The sequence below is a fragment of the Cuculus canorus genome, chromosome 7 (assembly GCF_017976375.1).
Source record: "Cuculus canorus isolate bCucCan1 chromosome 7, bCucCan1.pri, whole genome shotgun sequence".
In the NCBI taxonomy this organism is placed as follows: Eukaryota; Metazoa; Chordata; class Aves; order Cuculiformes; family Cuculidae; genus Cuculus; species Cuculus canorus.
The window spans coordinates 15106160-15125427 of record NC_071407.1 but is presented as its reverse complement, the minus strand read 5'-3'; the positions used below and the strand labels follow the sequence as shown (position 1 = coordinate 15125427).

At 54.1% G+C, this 19268-nt stretch overlaps 1 protein-coding gene across 2 annotated transcripts in view; it reads left to right on the top strand.

The window, feature by feature from the left end:
* HPSE2 (heparanase 2 (inactive)) overlaps positions 1-19268 on the top strand; it is a 111619-nt gene that overhangs the window by 91662 nt on the left and 689 nt on the right. For both annotated transcript variants that reach the window (XM_054072038.1, XM_054072039.1), the window contains 5 exons: positions 2304-2397; positions 5006-5112; positions 6221-6335; positions 17956-18101; positions 19101-19247. In XM_054072038.1, coding sequence (XP_053928013.1) covers positions 2304-2397; positions 5006-5112; positions 6221-6335; positions 17956-18101; positions 19101-19247 — 609 coding nt within the window. The remainder of the gene's footprint in view (positions 1-2303; positions 2398-5005; positions 5113-6220; positions 6336-17955; positions 18102-19100; positions 19248-19268) is intronic.

The following is a 19268-nucleotide window of genomic DNA, read 5'->3' as shown; positions in this document are numbered from 1 at the left end:
CAACCTTCTTTTTATGGCCTTTCAGACAGTTTTCAACCCAGATGATGGGGTTTTTAGTCCACAACAGTCTGAAAAAATCATTTCTGTTCAATTCTTAAGTGCTGTGCTAAAATCCAAACATCTGCCATCCCTAGAGTCCATTGCTTTGTAATTTTGTCTTAAAAAGTAATCTCCATAAACCTCACCGCTGCCTGCTGCTTACAGATCTGCTCTCCTCCCGGCAGCCAGTGATTCGACAGTGTATAAGTGATTGGAATGATTTTGAACACTTCGTAAGTCCCCTCTGGAGATAATCTCTGCCCTTAGCACCTTCCGGTTGCCATGGACATACAGAAATGGCTCTGGCCTCCTTCCCTGGGTTACACAACAGGGGTGATACAGGGGGGTGAGTGGCATGATCCCATGCTTCACTGGGGACACAGCTGGGACTGCACACCTAGGGGAGGGCTGACAGAGAAGATTCTTCTTGTTTAATGCGTTTGTAAGTTGAGCCTGTAATGCATTTCTGTTCTGGGACAGTCAGTGCTGGCATTGTTCCTCCTTCACTGCAGACCTGCACAGCTCCAAGTGCATTTACTCTGTTACCTGAGCAGTGACTTGTAGCAGTAAGACATAAAAATCCTCTCTGAGCACTCATGCATATTGCACATGTGCCTGGTGCTCTGGCTAAGGCTGAGTTAGCTGGCAGCATCCTTTGGGGACGCTCCTGCATTCCAGCACCCAAATGAAGCAGCCACAACAGCTGTTACAGCTGCTCGTCAATGAGGTGCATGTTATGGAGAAATCAGCTGAGGATGTTCAGAAAGTTTCTCTTGCAAAACCTATTTATCAACCAAACAGCTGTCTCAGTGCTATGGCAGTGCATGCTGCAGTAGACATCCTGGTGTCCCTGCAAGGCTGGAAGGAGCCCCTGGGAGATGCGCAAGGGCTGCCACTGCTCCTTGCATGGGGACAGAGGTGCCAGCCCTAGACGTTTCCTTAGGAGGAGCCAGTTGGGATTGCCTCCGGGCACATGGTATTTGGTCTGCAGGACAGACTGTTTCCCTTATCTCTTGTAGCCAGGAGACAGTATTGAGGCATTTCAGAGCCTTCTTCCCATACTCAGAGACAGATTCACATCATGATTGGCAGCACTATAGCTGTGTTTTACAGAAGCAAGCACAGAGAGAGATGAAATTAGCCCTCTGTATGGCAAACACTCCCCGCCATTCCCAGGGCAGAAGGGATTTCTGTGAAAGCAGGACTTCCCCTGCAGGTAATGAACAAGGCATTTCTCAAGTGGGGCATTTGGCCATGGACTTTGCTGGAAGAGCGAACAAGGAAGGGGTAGGTTGTATAGGGGTGCTGGGAGCACGGCTCACTCTGGTGCCACAGGTCTTCAGCCCTTGCATCCCATGGTTGCTCAGAAACACTATCATGGCTGAGCCTGGAGGGCTCTTATTGCAGCAGGATGTGCAGGAGCAAGTTTGGTTCTCAGAACAGGGGAGGCTCTGTACAGTCACCCCTGCAAACCAACCACTGAATGGGGAGTCCCACAACCCGATTGGAACAATGCAGTTACTCCCATGGCTGGGAGCGCAAACAGCCTCCCCCAGACCCTTTCTGGGTGTTTGCTGCAGTAATTTCCAGTGTGTCTCAAAGGGTATTTGCTGCTCGGGCCCTTTCTCGTCCCTGGTGTCTGCCTAATGTCTTCCTGTGGCTAAGGGCCCCTTCATTTCATCCATTAGATTTGCATCTTCTGTTTTGCCATTCCATAAAAACAGTCTTTCCAGTAGCAATGATACTAGGCCCAGGACGGACTTGGCTTATCTGCATTTTGGAAACAATGTGTCCCTAAAACAGGGGACAGGTACAGGCAGGATGAGCCAGGTGAGCAGAAGGTCTCTCAGGATCAGCCTGGTTGTGGAGCCCAGTAGCTGCTATCACAGACATTTTGCCAGAGGATCTCTTTCCATGGGGCCACCGAGAGAGCAGTGCAGAGGGTGCTGCAAGAGCTTTGGAGGTGGCATTTTGCTCCTAGCATTTCACCAGCCATAGTTAAGAAAGGGCAAAACTTCCCGTGTTTCTTCCGTGCAGGGTGCTCAATGTTCAGGCTGCATCCACCCCACACCCTGCTTTGGAGACTGAAAGCATCTGCCAGACACAGGCACGGCCAGAGGGCCAAGGCAGGGCAAGGTGGAGGCAGGGACTCCCCCAGAGCAGAGGAGGCTTTCTGGTGTGGGGCAGCAGCAGGACGGGAGGACATGGGTTGGGGCAGAGCAACCCCCAACTGTCTGATCTTTGTCTTCTTATTTTCCTTTTAGCTACTACATTGATGGCCGAGTGTCCAAAGTGACGGACTTCCTGAAAACACGCCTGTTAGACACACTCTCTGACCAGATCAGGAAAATCCAGAAAGTGCGTGAGTGCACAGGGTCTGCAAGGGGTGAGGGGACACCATGCCCACGGTTCCCAGCCTTGGGACAGCGCATGGCTGGGGCTCTGGCTTCACGGACACTCTCCCAGGGAAGCTGTCATGGGGCAGGGGTGGAGAGTGGCTGCTGGATGCAGGTGTGCTCCCAGCCCAAATGCAGCCAGCCCTTGCCCTGGGGATGGCAGGAAAGTCCAGAGAGCACAGCAGCTGAATTCAGGGTGGGATCTGCAGTGGGTTGCGAGGGAAGCGGTCACGGGCTGCAGAGCCGGCATGGGCTGCGCAGGTGTGCCAGAATGCAGGCTGGATCCATGGGGCAGGGGCAGACGCTGCCATGCAAAGCCCTTCTAAAGCAACCGGCTGGCTTGAGTTTCCCATCAATCCATCTCTGAAGGGAGCAGCATGTAACGTGGATATTCTCTGAAACTGGTTCCTGAGGACTAGAAGAGGAGGGAGCGGCCAGGCAATACCAAGCTGTCCAGAGCACAGCTGGTGCTGTGCCTGCTCAGGAGGGGACTCCTGCTGCAATATCTTGCCTCACTTGCTCACAGTGCCTAAAAATGTTTCTTGCAAAGTTGTGATAATAGCTTTTCCAGGGTGATTTTTCACTAGTGGAGAATCATGATCATTATGAATAACTGGTTTTTCCCTGATTATCGTGTTTTGACTGTGTTATAAAACCCAGCTGTTGTTGGCACGCTGTGTCAGAGCCCATGGCTCTGCCTGGTTAGCACAGCCTGCAGCAAGTGCTCCTCTCCCCGCCAGTCGGAGGGACCCAGCTTGCATCTCTAGCAACTGGGTAGGGAACAGGGGTTTCACAGAGTACCCCTGCTTTGGCTGATACAAGGGCCGGGGCTGTGACTGGCCTGCTCAGCTGTCAGTCCCAGAAGAAATAAGAAACACCTAGTAAGCAGGGAAAGCTTTAGGGACTAGATGAGATGTCCATCCATCTGTCTTGTCTAGGTTTTCACACCATACCAGTCACCACAATGTCTTACTGTTATAATTCCTACAGGGAGAAACCGTAGGATGAATAAACAGCTGAAAGAGGCCCTGGGAAAGGGGATGTCAGGGTCGGCACAGCAAAACTGGAGGAGAGGAGCCACTTGCTGAGTCCTCTGGCATATGCTGGGACTCATCCATGCATGAGGGTGATACTTCTGCTGTAGGGAGGCATGGCAGGGCAGCCGGTGAGATCAGTGCAGGGGCAAGGAGGAGGCACTGGCTGGACTTGCTCGCACCGTGGGTACAATACCCCACAAAAAGTGGCAGCACGTGTCCCACCTCGGCTGCGGGTTGAGAACCTGCTGGAAAGGGAGCAATACCCCATCCATCCCCAGACCAGAGGCAGAAAGGAGATGCCTTTGGTGCAGCTTGGGAGAACCCTCGCACCCACAGTGCAGATTTGGTCTGCACCAGGCAGGGCCAGGGAAAGGCTCTCCCGGGAATGCCAGTGTGGCTGAGCAAAAGCACAGCTCTGGGTGCTAATAGCCTCCAGCTTGGCTTTGAGTCTGTGCATCCTGCCGGGGCTGATTAGAGCAGCTGGGCTTGTCCACTTCCCTGTTTTATTGCTTCCTCTCCGACGGGGGGAAGGTGGCGGGCTTAGATAATTACAGGCAGGATGCCAACACCTCTGGGGCTTCAGTCAGGGATGTCGACTCTCACAGGCTGTGAGTGGGAGGCAGCCCAGAGCTGGCGTATTTAACATCTTTGAGGGATCCCAGTCCATCCAGCACATTCCAGTGCTCCTCACTAATGGGGCAGGATTCATCAGGCTGCACAGAGCACTCCTCGGACTTCTGGGTTTGCAGACATCTGGTCACAGGAGCTCATCACCCAGCCTGGAGAAGTGGGATTGCAGAAGAGCGGATAGGGCGTTGCACAGTCCTAGAGGTCACTCGTGCTGGGAAATTGCTGCTCTGGCCATCCGAGCCCTCCATCCCACCTGGCAACTCACAGGTGTCTGTAGTGCCAGCTGGAGCCTTTTAAGGGGTGGTCCTGCGTGTTCAGACCTGCAGATCCTGCCTGTGCTGGGGACCCCTTGGGCATGGAGATATTGAACCCCCTGCTCTGCCATGGGGTTGGCTCTGCCCAAGGCCGGGACAGCCACTGCTTTCTTCTCAGGTGCTCCCTGTTCCTCCATGTGGCTCCAGCACACGTCCCAGGGCTCCCACACTGCAGAGCCATCAGGGCTCAGGTAATCCCCATGGCTGGCAGGAACCTTGCATGGGAACGTGGAGAGCTGAAGGGATGTGGCAGGGCAGCCTGCAGGTGGGGACACCACAGGGAAAGAGCAGGGTCTGGGTTTGGGAACATATGAGCACATGTGGAAGGATGTGTTTGAAGTGGCTCCAGAAGATGGGTAGTGGACATGTAGCAGTGCTGGGAGAGGTCAAGAAATTGTCTCCCAACACCTGGTCACGGCGAAGATACCTAGTGACCATGACAGGGCGAGGCAGGCAATGACTGCCCAGCAGCACCATTTACCAAAGGTCTCCATAAGCATTTCCAGGGCGTAGCACAGGACTTGCCTGCCTTGGCTTTAAATCATAGGTTCACAAGAGTCATTTGGGTTGCTTTTTGTCTCCTATGAAGGTAGTCAACACCTACACACCAGGGAAGAAGATCTGGCTAGAAGGCATTGGTGCAACCTCATCTGGAGGCATGAACAACCTCTCCGATTCCTATGCAGCTGGCTTCCTGTGAGTTACCCCAGCTCCCTGGTGCCAAGGCACTGCCATCCCCATGGGATCTGTGGGGTTGGGTGCTGTAAAGCCAGCTCTGTGCCCAGTGGCCCTACCTGCACCTCCTCAGTACTCCTTGGCAGTCTAGGCAATGTTATTTTCCCCATAGCATCCCCGTTACCCCTCCTCAGCTGTGCTTTCCCATAGGTCACCCAGTCTCTGGCATACTCAGAGAAGCAGAGCAAGGAAGGGACCACTCGGCGTCCCACACAAGTACCCATGGTGTGTCCACAGGACATGGGCATGGAAGGGGAGGTGTGACCCAATCACACCACCTCTGGGATCCCAGTCTGGCATCCCAACAGGCTTGCCTCACTCCGCAGCTTGGGATCACCTGGCTCTCGTCTTGCTCTGTGTTTTTGCTTCAGGCTGCAGTCATGCATCCTTGCATGCATTCACTCCAGGGACACCTGCCCAGGGAAATGCTCAGTAGGACTCTGTTCTGGAAAACATTTTCTCTCCTTCAAAATCACAACCATTCCTGGCTTCCAGGGCTCGATTACTGTCACAGCCCAGTGAAATGAGCTTACAGTTCACAAAAAGCCCCAGTTCACTTCTTCAGAGCTGGCTGTGATCGTGATAGATGGAGAAAATTTATCTGGGCTTTGTTGAGAGGCATGGGGACATTCCTGGGATACCTGGGTTGTGGCAGGCAGAGTTGAAGATTTTTCCTGGTGGAGTATGAGGAGACAGGCTGCTGCAATGCTCTGGTCCCCACTGCTGAGGGTGCTGGCAGGATGGGGGCACCCTAGGCTCTGGGTGCAGAGCTGCGACGCTGGGGTGCATGCAGCAGCTCAGGCATGGTGTAGGGACATGCAAGGTGGGCACAGCTGGGGCAGAGCTGGCTGCAAGGGTGGGGAGAGAGGCATGCAAGTTTGCCAGGGCAGGGATGGTGTGAGCTGGTTAACACCCACGATGTGAAACAATCTGAAGGCTTCAGCTCAGGTGCTGGGAACAGGCTCCAGATTAGGTGCACAAGAGTGATGCTGTGTGTCAGAGTACAGCTATGTCACTGGGACTGGGTGGTCCCCATGCAACAGCCTGACTCTGCTCCCTCCATCATCAGGTGGCTGAACACCCTGGGCTTGCTGGCCAGCCAGGGCATTGATGTGGTGGTGCGACATTCCTTCCTTGACCATGGCCACAACCACCTGGTGGACCAGAACTTCAATCCCTTGCCGGTAGGACTTCTCCCTGCTTATTTGGGGGGTGGTTTGTCTCTTTGTGGCCTGTCCCAACTCTACTTAAAAATGAATTTTTCCAGATCTGTTTCTGGTAGTGTTAATAGGATTCGTTAGTTCATGTCAAACACAACATATTAGAGGCAGATGGGAGAGCAATACCACTGTAGCTGAGACTTCGTCTAGTGCCCAGGGTCAGTAGTACAGAGGGGAGGTTGGTGCCACCAAGGGGGGCCAGCATAGACTGCAGAGGTGGAGGGAGGCAGGTACATGGCACAGCATGGAGCAGGCAGCTGGATCGCTAGTGGTGAGCTGGCACAGAGGAAGCCAGGTTAGTGCCTCAGCACCAGACTTCAGATGCTAGAAACTGAGTTGAAGGACATTTGAAAGGCATTCCCAGCTTCACAGGGAGCAGCGGTCCTCACTGGTGCCTCACATTGTCCCCTGCTCTTCAAAATGCCTGGACAGACTCCCAACACACATGGTGCTGATAAAGAAACCGTATGAAAAACCCTGTTAAAAGTAGCAGGTTTCCTTTTCATCTTTTTTGGAGGGGACTAACTACCCTACCTTGTAAGTGGAGAGCCCGGCAGAGCAGCTGGATGCTCTGCATCACCCCTGGAAGGGATTTACAGGGCTGTGACCCAGCAGACACTGCTGGCAGGCCGGGGTTCTGCCTCAGAGAGATGCACAACCCTGCTGCTGCAAACCTGCCTTTGATGCTGTGCTGGGATCTCGGGGAGCAGCTGCAGTGGGGCAGAGGCTGAGGGAGCTGCATCTCAGTCAGCGATACCTACTCATCCAGTGAAAACAGCATCCCTGAGCATCGAGGAAGGACACAGGAGTTGCTGGTCACACAAGGACAGTGCTGTTCCCCGCAGCGTGGCCTGGTGAGTGGCTCCAGAGAGCAAAGCAATGAGTAGGAGAGCTTAGTTCCCTGCCTGTGCTGTTCCAGGTGTCTCACAGAGCACCCCAGGCTGCCTCAAAACGCACCCCTCCTGCAAGTGTACCTGCCAGCTCCAGGGGCCCAGGCTGGGGGGAGCTGGGGGGGCTTTGAACTTTGTCTGAGATAAATCTGAGCCTGCAGCAAGCACTTGATGGATTTCTTCTGAAGAGCCAGTTCCCCTGGCCAAGCCACATCCCCTCCCACCCCAGGGCCTCAGGGGAGCCCCCGGGATTGCTGCTGGCTGGATGGGGACTGGCCAGCTCCTGCCCACCGGGCACGCAGGGGCAGCGGGTGGCCCGCAGCCAGCTCTCCCAGAACAGCAAGGGCAGTAGCCCAGGAGCAGCTGGAGCAGGCATATTGTTAGGAGCAGGATTAAAGCCAGGGGAGGAGTTTGAGGAATAAACCCTGGACTGTTAAAAACAATGGAAATCTTTAAAAATAGATTTTGCTGGTGTTTCAAAGATAACTCTCCCTATAAGTTAGATGCCCACCCCATGGCTGTTTCTTTGTTCTCCCACATGCTTCAGAGCTGATTTGTTTCCCACTGCCGTGTTCCTGCAGAAATCAGTGGGTGCTTCCCCAACTGCTTTCCCTCGTAACCATGCTGTAAAAGAGCCATGGGCAGGTGCAAACCAATAGAGGGGTTAAAAACTGAAAACACCAAAAAGTCCAGTGAGACCAGATCATGACCTGCTCGGTGGGGCAGCGGCTGCTCTTTTCCCGTGGGAGCTATCAGGGAGATGAAAGCCGCTGGCTGTACCTGCGCGGGGCTGCGGCGCTGTGAAATACAATCTGCTCATTAGCTGCCATGACAAAGAGGTTTCTGCACACGGGCGGGGTGTGAGGCAGCTGCTTGCTGAATCAATCGCAGCTCCAGCTGGCAGCTTCTTGGGGAGCTGAGAGCCAGGGGTGGGCTCCCCAGAGCAGCCTTTGCACCTCCTCCTCCTCTGCCACTACTATTTCTTGCTTATCAGATAAGAGGACAGCATGTTTGGGGATGCTGAGCTGAAGCTGAGCTTTTTCCAACAGTGTCCTCAGGTCCACAATCCAGGGAGAGTTTCCTGCGTGGTTCTAGGATGGTGCAGCAATGCAAATACAGCCCTCCATCCTTGTGCTGAAGAGCTTCCCATATAAACCCAAGTGGTTTGTAATGCTTGCAGGAGGGATGCAATGAAACCTTGAAAGTTGGGATTTAAGCTGGTCTATCCCCAGCTTTGTGCTGTGGTGTGCACAGGATGGTTCCCCAGAAATGGTCTCAGGTGGCAGCTGCACAGCTGAGGGGCACTGCAGCTCCATGCAGAAATTAGGGAGATGCTTGTGTCTCTCCTGGGCTTCCTGCACCCAGCTGCATGGCTAGTGCTTGAGAAGACTTCAAACAGTCTCTCGAAGGTACCCCCACAGTACGCCAGTCTACCTGCCTGCATCTCAACTCCTCTGTACATTTGTGAGGAGAAGAGGAAAGGAGGGCAGGAGCAGCACTGATAGTCATCCTTCACGGGCAGTGCCTTTGAAGTGCCGCTCTGGCATTTAGTAGTTCTAGGCTCATTTCGGGCATGCAGGTGCACACTCCATCTCTCTTTCCTTAATATCGCTCTGAAACAGTCTAGAGGGATGCAATACATTTATTTCATCGGAGAGCCCCCCAGGTAGAAGTGAGCTTTCTCTTCAGATTGTTAGAGTACGTTAAAGACCTTTCTGCACGCTCTTACACATGGCATTCACCTCTTTTTTTATCTTTTTGTAGTGATTTCTGCTCTCTTAATGCACGGTGCTGTAAGGTTATGCCTATGCATGGAAAAACTTAGCATGTTCATAGGCAGGGCCAGAGCAATGCAAACCCCATGGAAAAAACAGAGGTAAAATCCACACTTCCATCTCCTGACTACCCTAGCTCCTCTTGAACCTTCTCCTAAAGACTGTAGGTGGTGAGATACTTGGTTCTCCTGGGTTAGGTAGATGCTACTGTAAAAATCCCCTTCATAGGCAGCGTGAGAAGGACCCCAGGAGATCACAGGGCGAAACAACGGCAGGGTCTGCCTGCTCAGCTGTGGTAGTAGAAGACAGTATGATATTGTCTGTGAATTGATGGCGTCCTTGAGAAAGCATCACAGCAGCGCGGAGGTCTTTGCCTGACGGTGTCGTGGTTGGATGCTTGGATGCTGCAAGTGATTTTTCACCTCTTTTACTTAGCCCAAAGACACTGAGGAACTCGAAGGGAAAGTTACTGTCTGCCCTGGAGGACAGAGGAGCCTAGGCTCATTTCAGGTCTGCTCTTAGTGATCTGTCCCTTTCCTACGTGGGTTTTCATAAAAGCCTTGTTGTGAACAAGTTGGGCAGAGCTGTGGTGTGAGCTGTGCCCTTGGGCTGCACCTGGTGATTTGGCGCCTGCCCCAGTGGGGCACTGGCTAGGTCCCTGCTCTCCAGGTGCAGAGAGGCAAGAGGCCCACTGGCAAGGTACCACACTGGGTGCCAGGGCCAGTAGCAGGTCCCCCAGCCATGCTCTCACTTATGCACGTATGCACTCCCCAGTGCACTCGTCAGCTGAGCTGGCTTGGTCAGATGCACTGCTAATCACAGCTGGAGGTCCCAGCCGTCTCCACGGACGGTGTTTCTCCCACCCCTGCACTGGGCAGGAGGAGACTTTCCGCAAGCCAAGGCTGCGTGGGCTGGGTCCTTGCCCACCTGCATCCATCCTCACCCTGCTGTCCACTCACCTATTGGTTGTCCAGCTGCTGTCCAGAGTTGAAGATCAGACCTGGGATCCATAGGTGGAAGTATACAGAGAGGCCTTTCCCACAAGCACTCGCGCTCCCACTGCGGAGCCCGGCCAGCTGGCTGTGGTGGGGCCAGGGGAATTCAGCCCACTGCTGCGCCGGCCCATCTGCACGCCCAGTACTGAGTCACCGCGCCGCACACACGCAGCTGGCCAAGCTGCCAGGGGTAGGACTGAGGCTGCTCTTCCCCTCAGTGGGGACCCTCAGCTTTAGGATCACTGTCAGGGCGAGGGCGGCTGGATCGGGCTGCAGCATGCCATGCACTGCGGCAGGCAAAGGCACAATCCCAAGCCCGGGAGCAACAAAGGGTGGGGAGAGGGAGCAGGTCCAGTGGAGTTTGCACACACATGGAAACTGTTCCTGATGACCATAAATCTGCCACGCAGGCTTCTGGCACCTCCATCTGCCCTGCACACTGGAGCACTGGCTCTGTTGGGAGCGACGCCTGCAGACAGAGAAGGGGCAGGAGAGGCCAGGACGGGCAGGAGCTGTCTGTACTGGATGTTTGCTCTGGCCATGGAAGGGAGGGATGAAATCCAAGGCAGTTCAGGTGTGTGAAAGGGAAAGGCTCTCCTAGGAGATGTCAGGAGCATGGTCCACTGAAGAGTGGAGTGGAAATGTCACCCTGCAGATATTCTCCCAGCCAGCCTCAAAATGACCAGCTGAAGCAGGTCTAAGCGGGGCATCCCCTCCGCTACCTTGTCCTTTCAACCATGGTCATACCATGTTCTGAGAACAGTGGCATACTCCACTCTCTGCACTCTCACTGAGTTCAGCCTTGCAGGAGCTGTAAGTCTACTCTGAAGCTTATTTGTGAACAAGGAGCTAGATTTAAAGCACCTAAACTCTGCTTGCTGTCACAACAGGTTAAGGGGCCTTTCTCTCTTGCTGCACCATAAAAAAACATCTCCGAAGTGTGTGTGCTTGGACTCTCAAACACATCAAAGCTGTGCTGCAGCTAGCAGCTCTGGCACCCACCTGTTGGAGCTGCAGGACATATACAGATCTGCAGCCAGGCTGCTCCTCCTGCACCAGAGACTGAGGCATAGACATGCACTGACTGGGACTGGCAGCTGTTGGTACTTGGAAGGATGAATACAGCTACTGCCCACATCTCCCAGAGGCTCTGTGCTAGTGAGAGACCTGCTCACCTTGGTGACAGAGCCATGCTGGGGCTGTGGAGGAGGTGGGACAGCAATATCCTTCCCAGGGTGGGATGGTGCTTGCCAGGGGAGCAGAGGGAAGTAGCATCATGGTGAAAAGCAGCAGAAAAATGGAAAACAGCAAAGAAATTGTATTTGGTTTCCAAGCCCTCTGATCCAGCAGCTCTGCTCCCTTCCTGTGGCCTCCATCGCCTGGACCCTGTTAGGGAGAGGTGATGACAAAAGAGAGGTTTGGCTCTTCCTCCATCTGCTCAGCTTCGCGGGAAGGTGGAGGCTGCTGGCTGGGGACCAGTTTGCAAAGGGCAGCAGTAGGCAGGAGCCACCTCCCACATGCCACTTTCCTGGTGCCCAGGCAGGCTGTCCCCTTTTGCCACCAGTGTCTGGCAGTGATTCCTGTGGCTGCTGCTCCCACAGCAAGAATCTTGCCTTAATGTCAGGTTTTGGCCTTTCTCCAGCATGGAGAAAAAGAGCAGAAGAGACAGAGACAAGGGAGAGGGGTTGAGCAAAGGGTGCAGCAGCTCAAAGGCTGGGGGATGTGATACTCGGTTGAAGCTTGAGGGGTTGTGCAGCTGGTACAGCTGGGGAGACCCTGGGCTGCAGGGCAAATGGCTGATGCTGAGTCCAAATGCAGTGCTGCTGGCACTGGTGGATGAGGATGCTGCTCTCCAAACTTCTGGTGCACACACATTAATAGGTTATTTGGGATGAGAGCGACTCCCCTGGCTGTCCCCACGTGCTGCACTTTGGAACTTATTGCAGAGCTGTTGCAAGATGTGATCTAGTTTCCTTTTCTCAACCATGAGTAGATATTCAGTACACAGGGCCAGACAAGGTCCAGCCTGCCATAAGCCCCTGTAAGTGCACAGAGTGCACAATGCGGCCACAGCAGCAACTGGTCTCCTCTACTGAGTTGCTCCTGCGCTGGCTAAGATCTCATTGCCTTCCCTCACCATGCCTGTGTCCTCTCCCTCCTTAGGCAAAAAACACTGAGGTGCAGGGCTGCAAGTCTGTCATATTGTGTAAACCACTTGCTGGCAGAGAAATCTGCTGGGGAGATACAAAGGCAGAAGGCAATGCAGGAAAGAGTGATGTGAGATGAGGCATTTGCAGCTGTTAGAGCAGGAAGGAAGAGGACCAGTAGGATGAAAGCAATGGATGCCCTAGCAGAGATATAAGCATCTTCAGGGGACCGGTGGTGGGCAACTGCAAAGACCGAGACCAAGCAAGAAAAGAATTGGGCAGTGTGCGCCAGTTCTTCGATAGGTGCAGCTGCCTGGATCAGAGCAAGGATCCATCCTCCCCTGCTGATGGCACTGGTTCCTGATAACCTGGATCACCCGAAGCCCCCCCGTTTGGGACTCAGAGGAGCTTTGTTCCCTTCATGCTTCTCCCAGGCCCTTTGTGTGTTCGTAGACCCTCTCTGCAGTGTCCATCTGTGGTGCTCAAGGCACACCCTTGTACCCAGTACAGCAGAAAGACAGCAAACACTGCAGCAGAGCGCTCACCCAAGTCCTCAGCTCCTCAGGACCTGCAGGCAGGGAGGTTGCACATGTAAAATAGCAAACAGCTCACAACCCCGAGGATGGGCACATGGAGCTCATGAGGACAGCATCACAGCCCACTCCCAGAGTTGATCATTTTGACATTAGTAAATGTCCTGTTTTGGGAGAGGCTCTGCCCCGCTCTGCTTGTTGCAGGACCTTGCACAGGATTTGGGTGAGAAAGCGTTGAACTCTCACAGTCCGAGAAGAACATAAAACTCAGGGATAATGTTAAAAGCGGCATCAGTCCAGCCTTGCTGGAGGAACGACCAGCCATGGCTTGAACAGGGTAAGGACCTCCACAGAGAGAAAGCCTTGGATACTGAGGATCTTTAATCTAGTGGAAAAAGAAAGAAGAACCACTGGTTGGAATCTGGAGCCAGACAAATTCAAGCTGAAAAGAAGAAGTGAAATTGTTAAGAGTGTGGATGTTTAACTGCCGGAACAGACTCCCTGGGAAGTGGCGGCTTCTCCAACCCTCCAAGCCATCACAACCAAAATCACTACTTTTTTGGAAAATGTTTTTGCCAAAAATGAGCCATCAGGCACAACAGAGGGATAAAAGAGTGAAGCTCTCTGTCCCATGGAGTATGGGAAGGCAGACCAGCCAGCCCTTACATCCGTACAGGTTGCTTGGGCTATGGAAAAATGCAGATGAAGGTGCAGGAACAGAGCAATCAATAACAGGTTGTTGAAACTCAGGTGTGCCTGAGTGATGGAGGAAGAGCTTGGGGAGCTTCAGAAGAGGGAAGAAGCAAGAGGAGGAAGGAGGAAGGTGGGCAGCAGCCAGCTCATGGTGCCAGTGACACAGGGCCAGACCCCAGCAGCCCCAGCTGGAGAAGGCTGTGCACCACAGGGCTGGCAGACTGCTCCTTCGAAGTCTGACTGCCTTTGCTGGTTACAGCCCCCAGGAGAGTGAAGGGCCACAGCTTTGTTACTCTGGTTTTCTGGTTATGGCAACGTCTTCTCACACACAGTGAACGTTGACTTGAACAAACTCAGGGAGGCTGTAAAGCTGCTTTGCTACCTCCAGAAAAGAGCATGGGGGTATGTTCCTGTAATTTTCCTAATGGCTCTGGAGAGAGAGGGTCTGGTTAATAGGTCTGTCTGAAGGTCTGCCTAATCAGCCTTGTTTCCAAAAGCTGAAGTCTCTAAAAGCTTCTGCAATGAATTAAAATGTGTGAAGAGGTCAAGTGGGACCCTCTGGGCTTCCCCTGCCTAGTGGAAAGTTCATGAGTCTTCACTAGCCCCTTGGTGCTCAGAAGATGTGGCTGGCCTGAGCTCTGTACATCAGCTCGCTTGAGACAAACATCCTTCCTGCCCATAAATCAAGGGTCCTGACCAGGAGACCTCCTGAGGTGCAGGACGGCTCTGCCTTCAGGTGCTCCTTGCCTACAGCTCTGAGGGCTGCAGTGGCAGCACTGCTTAATGGATTTGCAAAGCAATTAAAGCAAGAAAGCTCCCTTGATTCCCAGGGGACTAATAGCAGACCAGATTCCTGTCTGTTATTTCTCCTCTACCACTACAGCTGTATTGCTGGCTCAGCCCTCGCAACAGGAGCCCTCCATGACTCCAAAAGCAAAATCCTTTCTGAGGTTGCGCTGGTGGGAGCTGTGCATCTCCCTCCGCTGGAATGCCTGGCGCCATGCTGCAAAGCAGACGTTAGTCTTTGCAAGGGAAATGTGAGCACTACCAGCCTGGGGCCATACTTGCACAGTGTTTGGCATTGGGGGGGGGGGGGGGGAGGTGTGCCATATGCAGCCAGGGGTCTGGAGAGAGGTCACTGATAGTTGGAAAAGCTGCCCTAGTTGCAGTCAAGCTGGGTTTCAAGAGCAACTGCTTCCCAAGCCGGTCACCATTTGAACAGAAGCCAGTAGCTCCAGGTGCCCAGGAGCCCCAGTGTGATTTTAACTGTGGTTCACTCTTGCCAGTGGTGGAAGCAGCCCTAGAGCACTAACCCAGCTAGGGGAAGGTTTGTTTCCATCATGCTAGGTGTGTAAATTCATCATCCAGATGTTTGGTGTCACCAGCTCCTGGTGCTATATTACCCCTGCCGCAAGTGGGCTTGCGATGATACAAAAAGCTGCAGCTGTCTTCAGTGCTTCCCTGCAGTAAGCCCAAGAACTTGAGTGCTTCGAGGACAGTGCTGAATGGTTCCTTTTGCAGCCGCAGGTAATTTTCCTGGCCCTCCTTTGAACTCTCTCTGGTATTTCTACATTCTTCTTGAAAGAGACTTTGGAGCTAGCCTTGCCAGCAAAGGCAAGGTAAAATCACTGCTCTCCCCTCACTTCCTGCAGATGCTAGAGGGACAGCTCAGTCCCTGTGGTGCCCTGGGGGAAACTGTCTGCACCAAAACACTTTATGCTCAGCTGTGGTCATCTCATGCTTTGCAAAACAGCTCACCCTGCATCACTGCTGACTGCCTTACCTGTCTTGTTAGCATCTCCACAGTTTTTCTCAAGAAAAGCCGTGGACTCTTTTAGCTGGATCAGAAGCTCACAAAACATGGCCAGTGCTTCCCAGAGAGACAAGCATCTCTCCTTGCGTTGAGCCCAGGCGATGCTGAATGGCACAGCTCTGCCTATCACCCACCATGGCTAGAGACCAGGCAGAGGAGCAGGGTTTGTCAGAGCACCCATGAAAGAATGTATGTCAAGACTTGAGATTTGGCAGCAGCTGGGACAGGTTGCAGAGCTGAGCAGCTCCCAGCACCCCCACACCTTGCTGCTGCTGAGCCATGAGAGCAGAGGGACATCAACATCGAAGCAGCAAACCCGCCAGGACCGTGATGCCTGGAGAGGTGGGTGCTCAGCCAGAGGCTGGAGCTGCTGGTGCCAGCTCCCCATCACAACAAAGCCATTGCAAGTCCCCTGCAAAACAGCTCCTGACAATTTCAAGGGTGGCGACCAAATCTCTGTCCTCTATCCCACCCCTTACTTTTGGGCAAAAGCAACATCTTGTAAGTGGAAATACAGAGAGGAGACTAGGAACCCCGAGAGGTAGAAAGACCTAAGAGCCTGAGCTGACAGGTAGCTTGGGGCACTGAACTCATTTGGTTTTCACGCACTGCAATCTGTACTTACGTTTGGCCTCACTGTAAACTTAAGTAATTACTCTTCTAATGACACTTGCTAATTAGCGTGGCTCACAAGGGAGCTGGCAGTGTGCTGGGCACTGTTTCCCCACCTGCCCTGAGCCCAAGCAGGGTGGGCTGGCTCAGCTTCCCGCAGTGGGGGAAAGCTGGCACAGCCCCTGCAGCACAGCGCCAGCAGGATGTCCCCGGCATGTGGGGCAGCACTGCCAGCCAGCAAGGGTGGAAATGGGGGCATGCACTATAGGGACAGCACACATCTGCAGTGTCAACTACAGCTCATCCTCCCTGGAAGCTTTGGTCCTGTGGGCTGAGCCTGCTTGGGGTGCACAAGTGTCTCCCTTCACCCTCACGTCTATGCTGGGGACCAGGGTTTGCAGGGGAAGCATGTACCAGGCTGGTGTGGCACAAAGCCCCGTGGTTTTGGCTGGGAGCAGTGAAAGAAGGGTAGGAGGCAGCTTTTCCTCCAGCACTGTGGCGAAAGCTTACACAGAAAGTGGGAAGTGGGTTTGGGCCTCTCTTTGCTAGTCCAGCCCAGTGCCGCTGGAATTGGTTGGCTTCTGCTGAGCTGGGCTGGAGAGAGGATGGGGCTGGCAGTGTGGGCTGGCTGGTGGGTATTTACCTCATGTTGGTCACTGCTGCAGCACTGCTGTGTTTCATCTGCTGCCTTCTTCATCCAAAATGTATGTTAACTGGGGGCTGTGTGAGGGCTTCCCAACAACAGGATGGATACCTGTACCCATGTGAAAGATCTGTGCTTCCACCGGCCCATCCTGTCCTGTAGCCCGGGTCCTGGAGACCCTCCCAGGCTACTCTGGGGTGGCAGATAGCTTCCTGGCACTATCGTGACCATGCAAGGCTTTCCTCCCCAGGCAGTATGCAGAGTCACGAGATGTTTGATCCATGCTCCTTTACACATCAGCAGCAGATATTACTCACTGTGTGTATCAGATGCTGCCAGGCGGAGCAGTTCGTGATGCCAACATGACCATCACTGCTGGGACATTGCCAGTGGGTTGGGGGGTCATCTCAACTGCCCTGGGGCATGTAGTCCCTCTAGGGCAGCCAGTTCAGTCTGCACAGAGGGGGGGTATCTGGAGTGCTTGGGTGTGCGAAGGTGCCTCAGCACCCAGGCAGTGCCCCACGCACCCACAGGCAGCGCCCAGAGAAATAGCATGAAAGACTCTTATCTTCCCAGCATCGCTCAGGGTACTCAGAGCAGTGGCAGAGACAGACCTTCATCCTGATCAACGGCAGACGAGTGCCTGAGCCTGCCCTTTCCCTTCCCATAACCCTGCTTCATTTACCGCACACCTCCCAGCTTCTGCAGCGGATGAGGGGGTCCCTGCCGGCAGCGACCTCCATCACCACACAGCCTCGCCTGCCTCCCCAGGGCTTGGGGCCCATCCTGTGTGCCGAGCGAGGCCGTGCCCTGTGGGAAAAAGTAGTATGTGGTGACGTAATTAAAGGCTGCATCATTAACGCATGTGTGCTGGGGCGGAACATTTCCTACTTCTTGAGTGCTTAGCTTCCTCACACTATGTTCATGGGTGCTTAACTCCACAGGAGGCTTTAAAACAGGAGAAACTTCCTCTGGGAAGTGGAGCATCTCTCAGTCACCAAAGCCATGAACAGAGCTTGAGAGCCCAGGATAGCTTTGGTGTGCTCCAAAGTGGTGGAGAAAGTGAGGTGGAGGGTGACCTACCTGCCCCAGAGACATCATCATCCCACGTGCATCAGTTGGAGCTGGTGCACAGGTCCACAGCGTGGCTACATGCAAGTCTGTGGGAACATGCAAGGGCATTCATGCTGCTCCTCATGCTCCACACCCCAGCCAAAAGCTAAACTCCTTTAGAGGGTACTGGTGTCTCTCAGTGCGAGCAGAGCAATGTATTCTTCCCTTCATCTCTTTCCTGGAAACAGCTATGCCATTTCAGCTTGGACTGCACAAAGTTCACCCCAAGGGAGAAATCTGGCACAGAACATTTTCACTCCAACAGCCAAACTTTTGCTAGGGTGTTTGCAGGAAAGCCAGCCTCTCCTGCCTGCTCCTGCTGTGAGCTGGGGGGACCGTTGTGCTGCTGACTGTCCCCTCTGCCCCTCAGGACTACTGGCTGTCTCTGCTCTACAAGCGCCTCATCGGTCCCAAGGTCCTGGCAATCCACATGGCCGGTCTCCAGAGGAAACACCGGCCCGGCAGAGTCATTCGCGACAAGCTCCGCATTTACGCCCACTGCACAAGTTACCACAAGTAAGTGGAGTGAAGGAGGCTGGGGGCTGCAAGGGAGGGATAAGCGGACCCCCAGGAGATGGAGACCACCAAGGACATGCTGGGGCAGGAGCCTAGGATTTGACTCTAGCAAGGCAGGTTGGCTTCCCAGGTGCACGCTTGGGTGCTGCTCTGGTTGCTGTGGTGGTGAAGGGAGCACACAGGAATGGTGATGCCGCCGATGAAAGTCATGGCAAGCCCATTCCTGGGAACGGAGCCGGCCAGAGCTGGTGTGGTGGTCGGCGGGCAGCCCCAACAGCAGAGATCAAGGGAGTGGATTTCACACAAGGGGCCCCCGGTTGGTCGGGTTACCCGATGGGCTGCACTGCCGGAGAGCCCGGCCTGGTTATTGTTTCTCTGATAAGGTCTTTGAAAGCGTCCCAGCAATCCGGGGGTGGGGGGGGGGGCAGCCACCTCCTCTGCAGACACAAGTTCCTATTGTGGAGGAGGAGAGGCTGTTTCTTTACACAGTCCAGATGCTTTCAACATGCCTCCAGCTCGGTAGGAAACCTTGTCCAGTAACTGACAGGTGCAAAGTGCTTTATAGCCTTTGTTTGGGGCTGCCTGATTAGGCAAGGACAGAGGATCAGTGTCTGGGCCTGTCAGTTAGGTGCCCAGGGTGGTGGGGATGGACACCACTCATGCACAGAGGTCCTCTCAATTCTCACACGCCTCCTTGTGAGGCCCTGGGGGCTGCCCTGGAACAACTACCCCTGCTCTGGACAGTGGCACAGAACCCCCTCGAGCCATGCCACCCCTGGCCAATAAAGGAGGGGGGAGATTGGGAAGGTGTCATTGCAGAGCCAGGCTTTGTGATGGGGAGGTGGCATCTTCCTGTGGAGGGGCAGTCGGGATAGTGATGTCCCCTCCAGATGGCTCCATGAGGCTAGTTCTTGCTGAGACCACCTGTGCCCTTTCATGGAGGTGAGGCTCCCAGGGCACATGCCAACACGCCCCTTAGCTCCCCTCCTTCCTTTGCAGCCACAACTATGTCCGGGGGTCCATCACACTTTACATCATCAACCTGCATCGCTCCCGGAAGAAAATCAAGTTGGCAGGGACACTGCGGGATAAGATTGTCCACCAATACCTGCTGCAGCCCTACGGCAAAGACGGGCTCCACTCCAAGTAAGTGCGATGCTGGTGGCT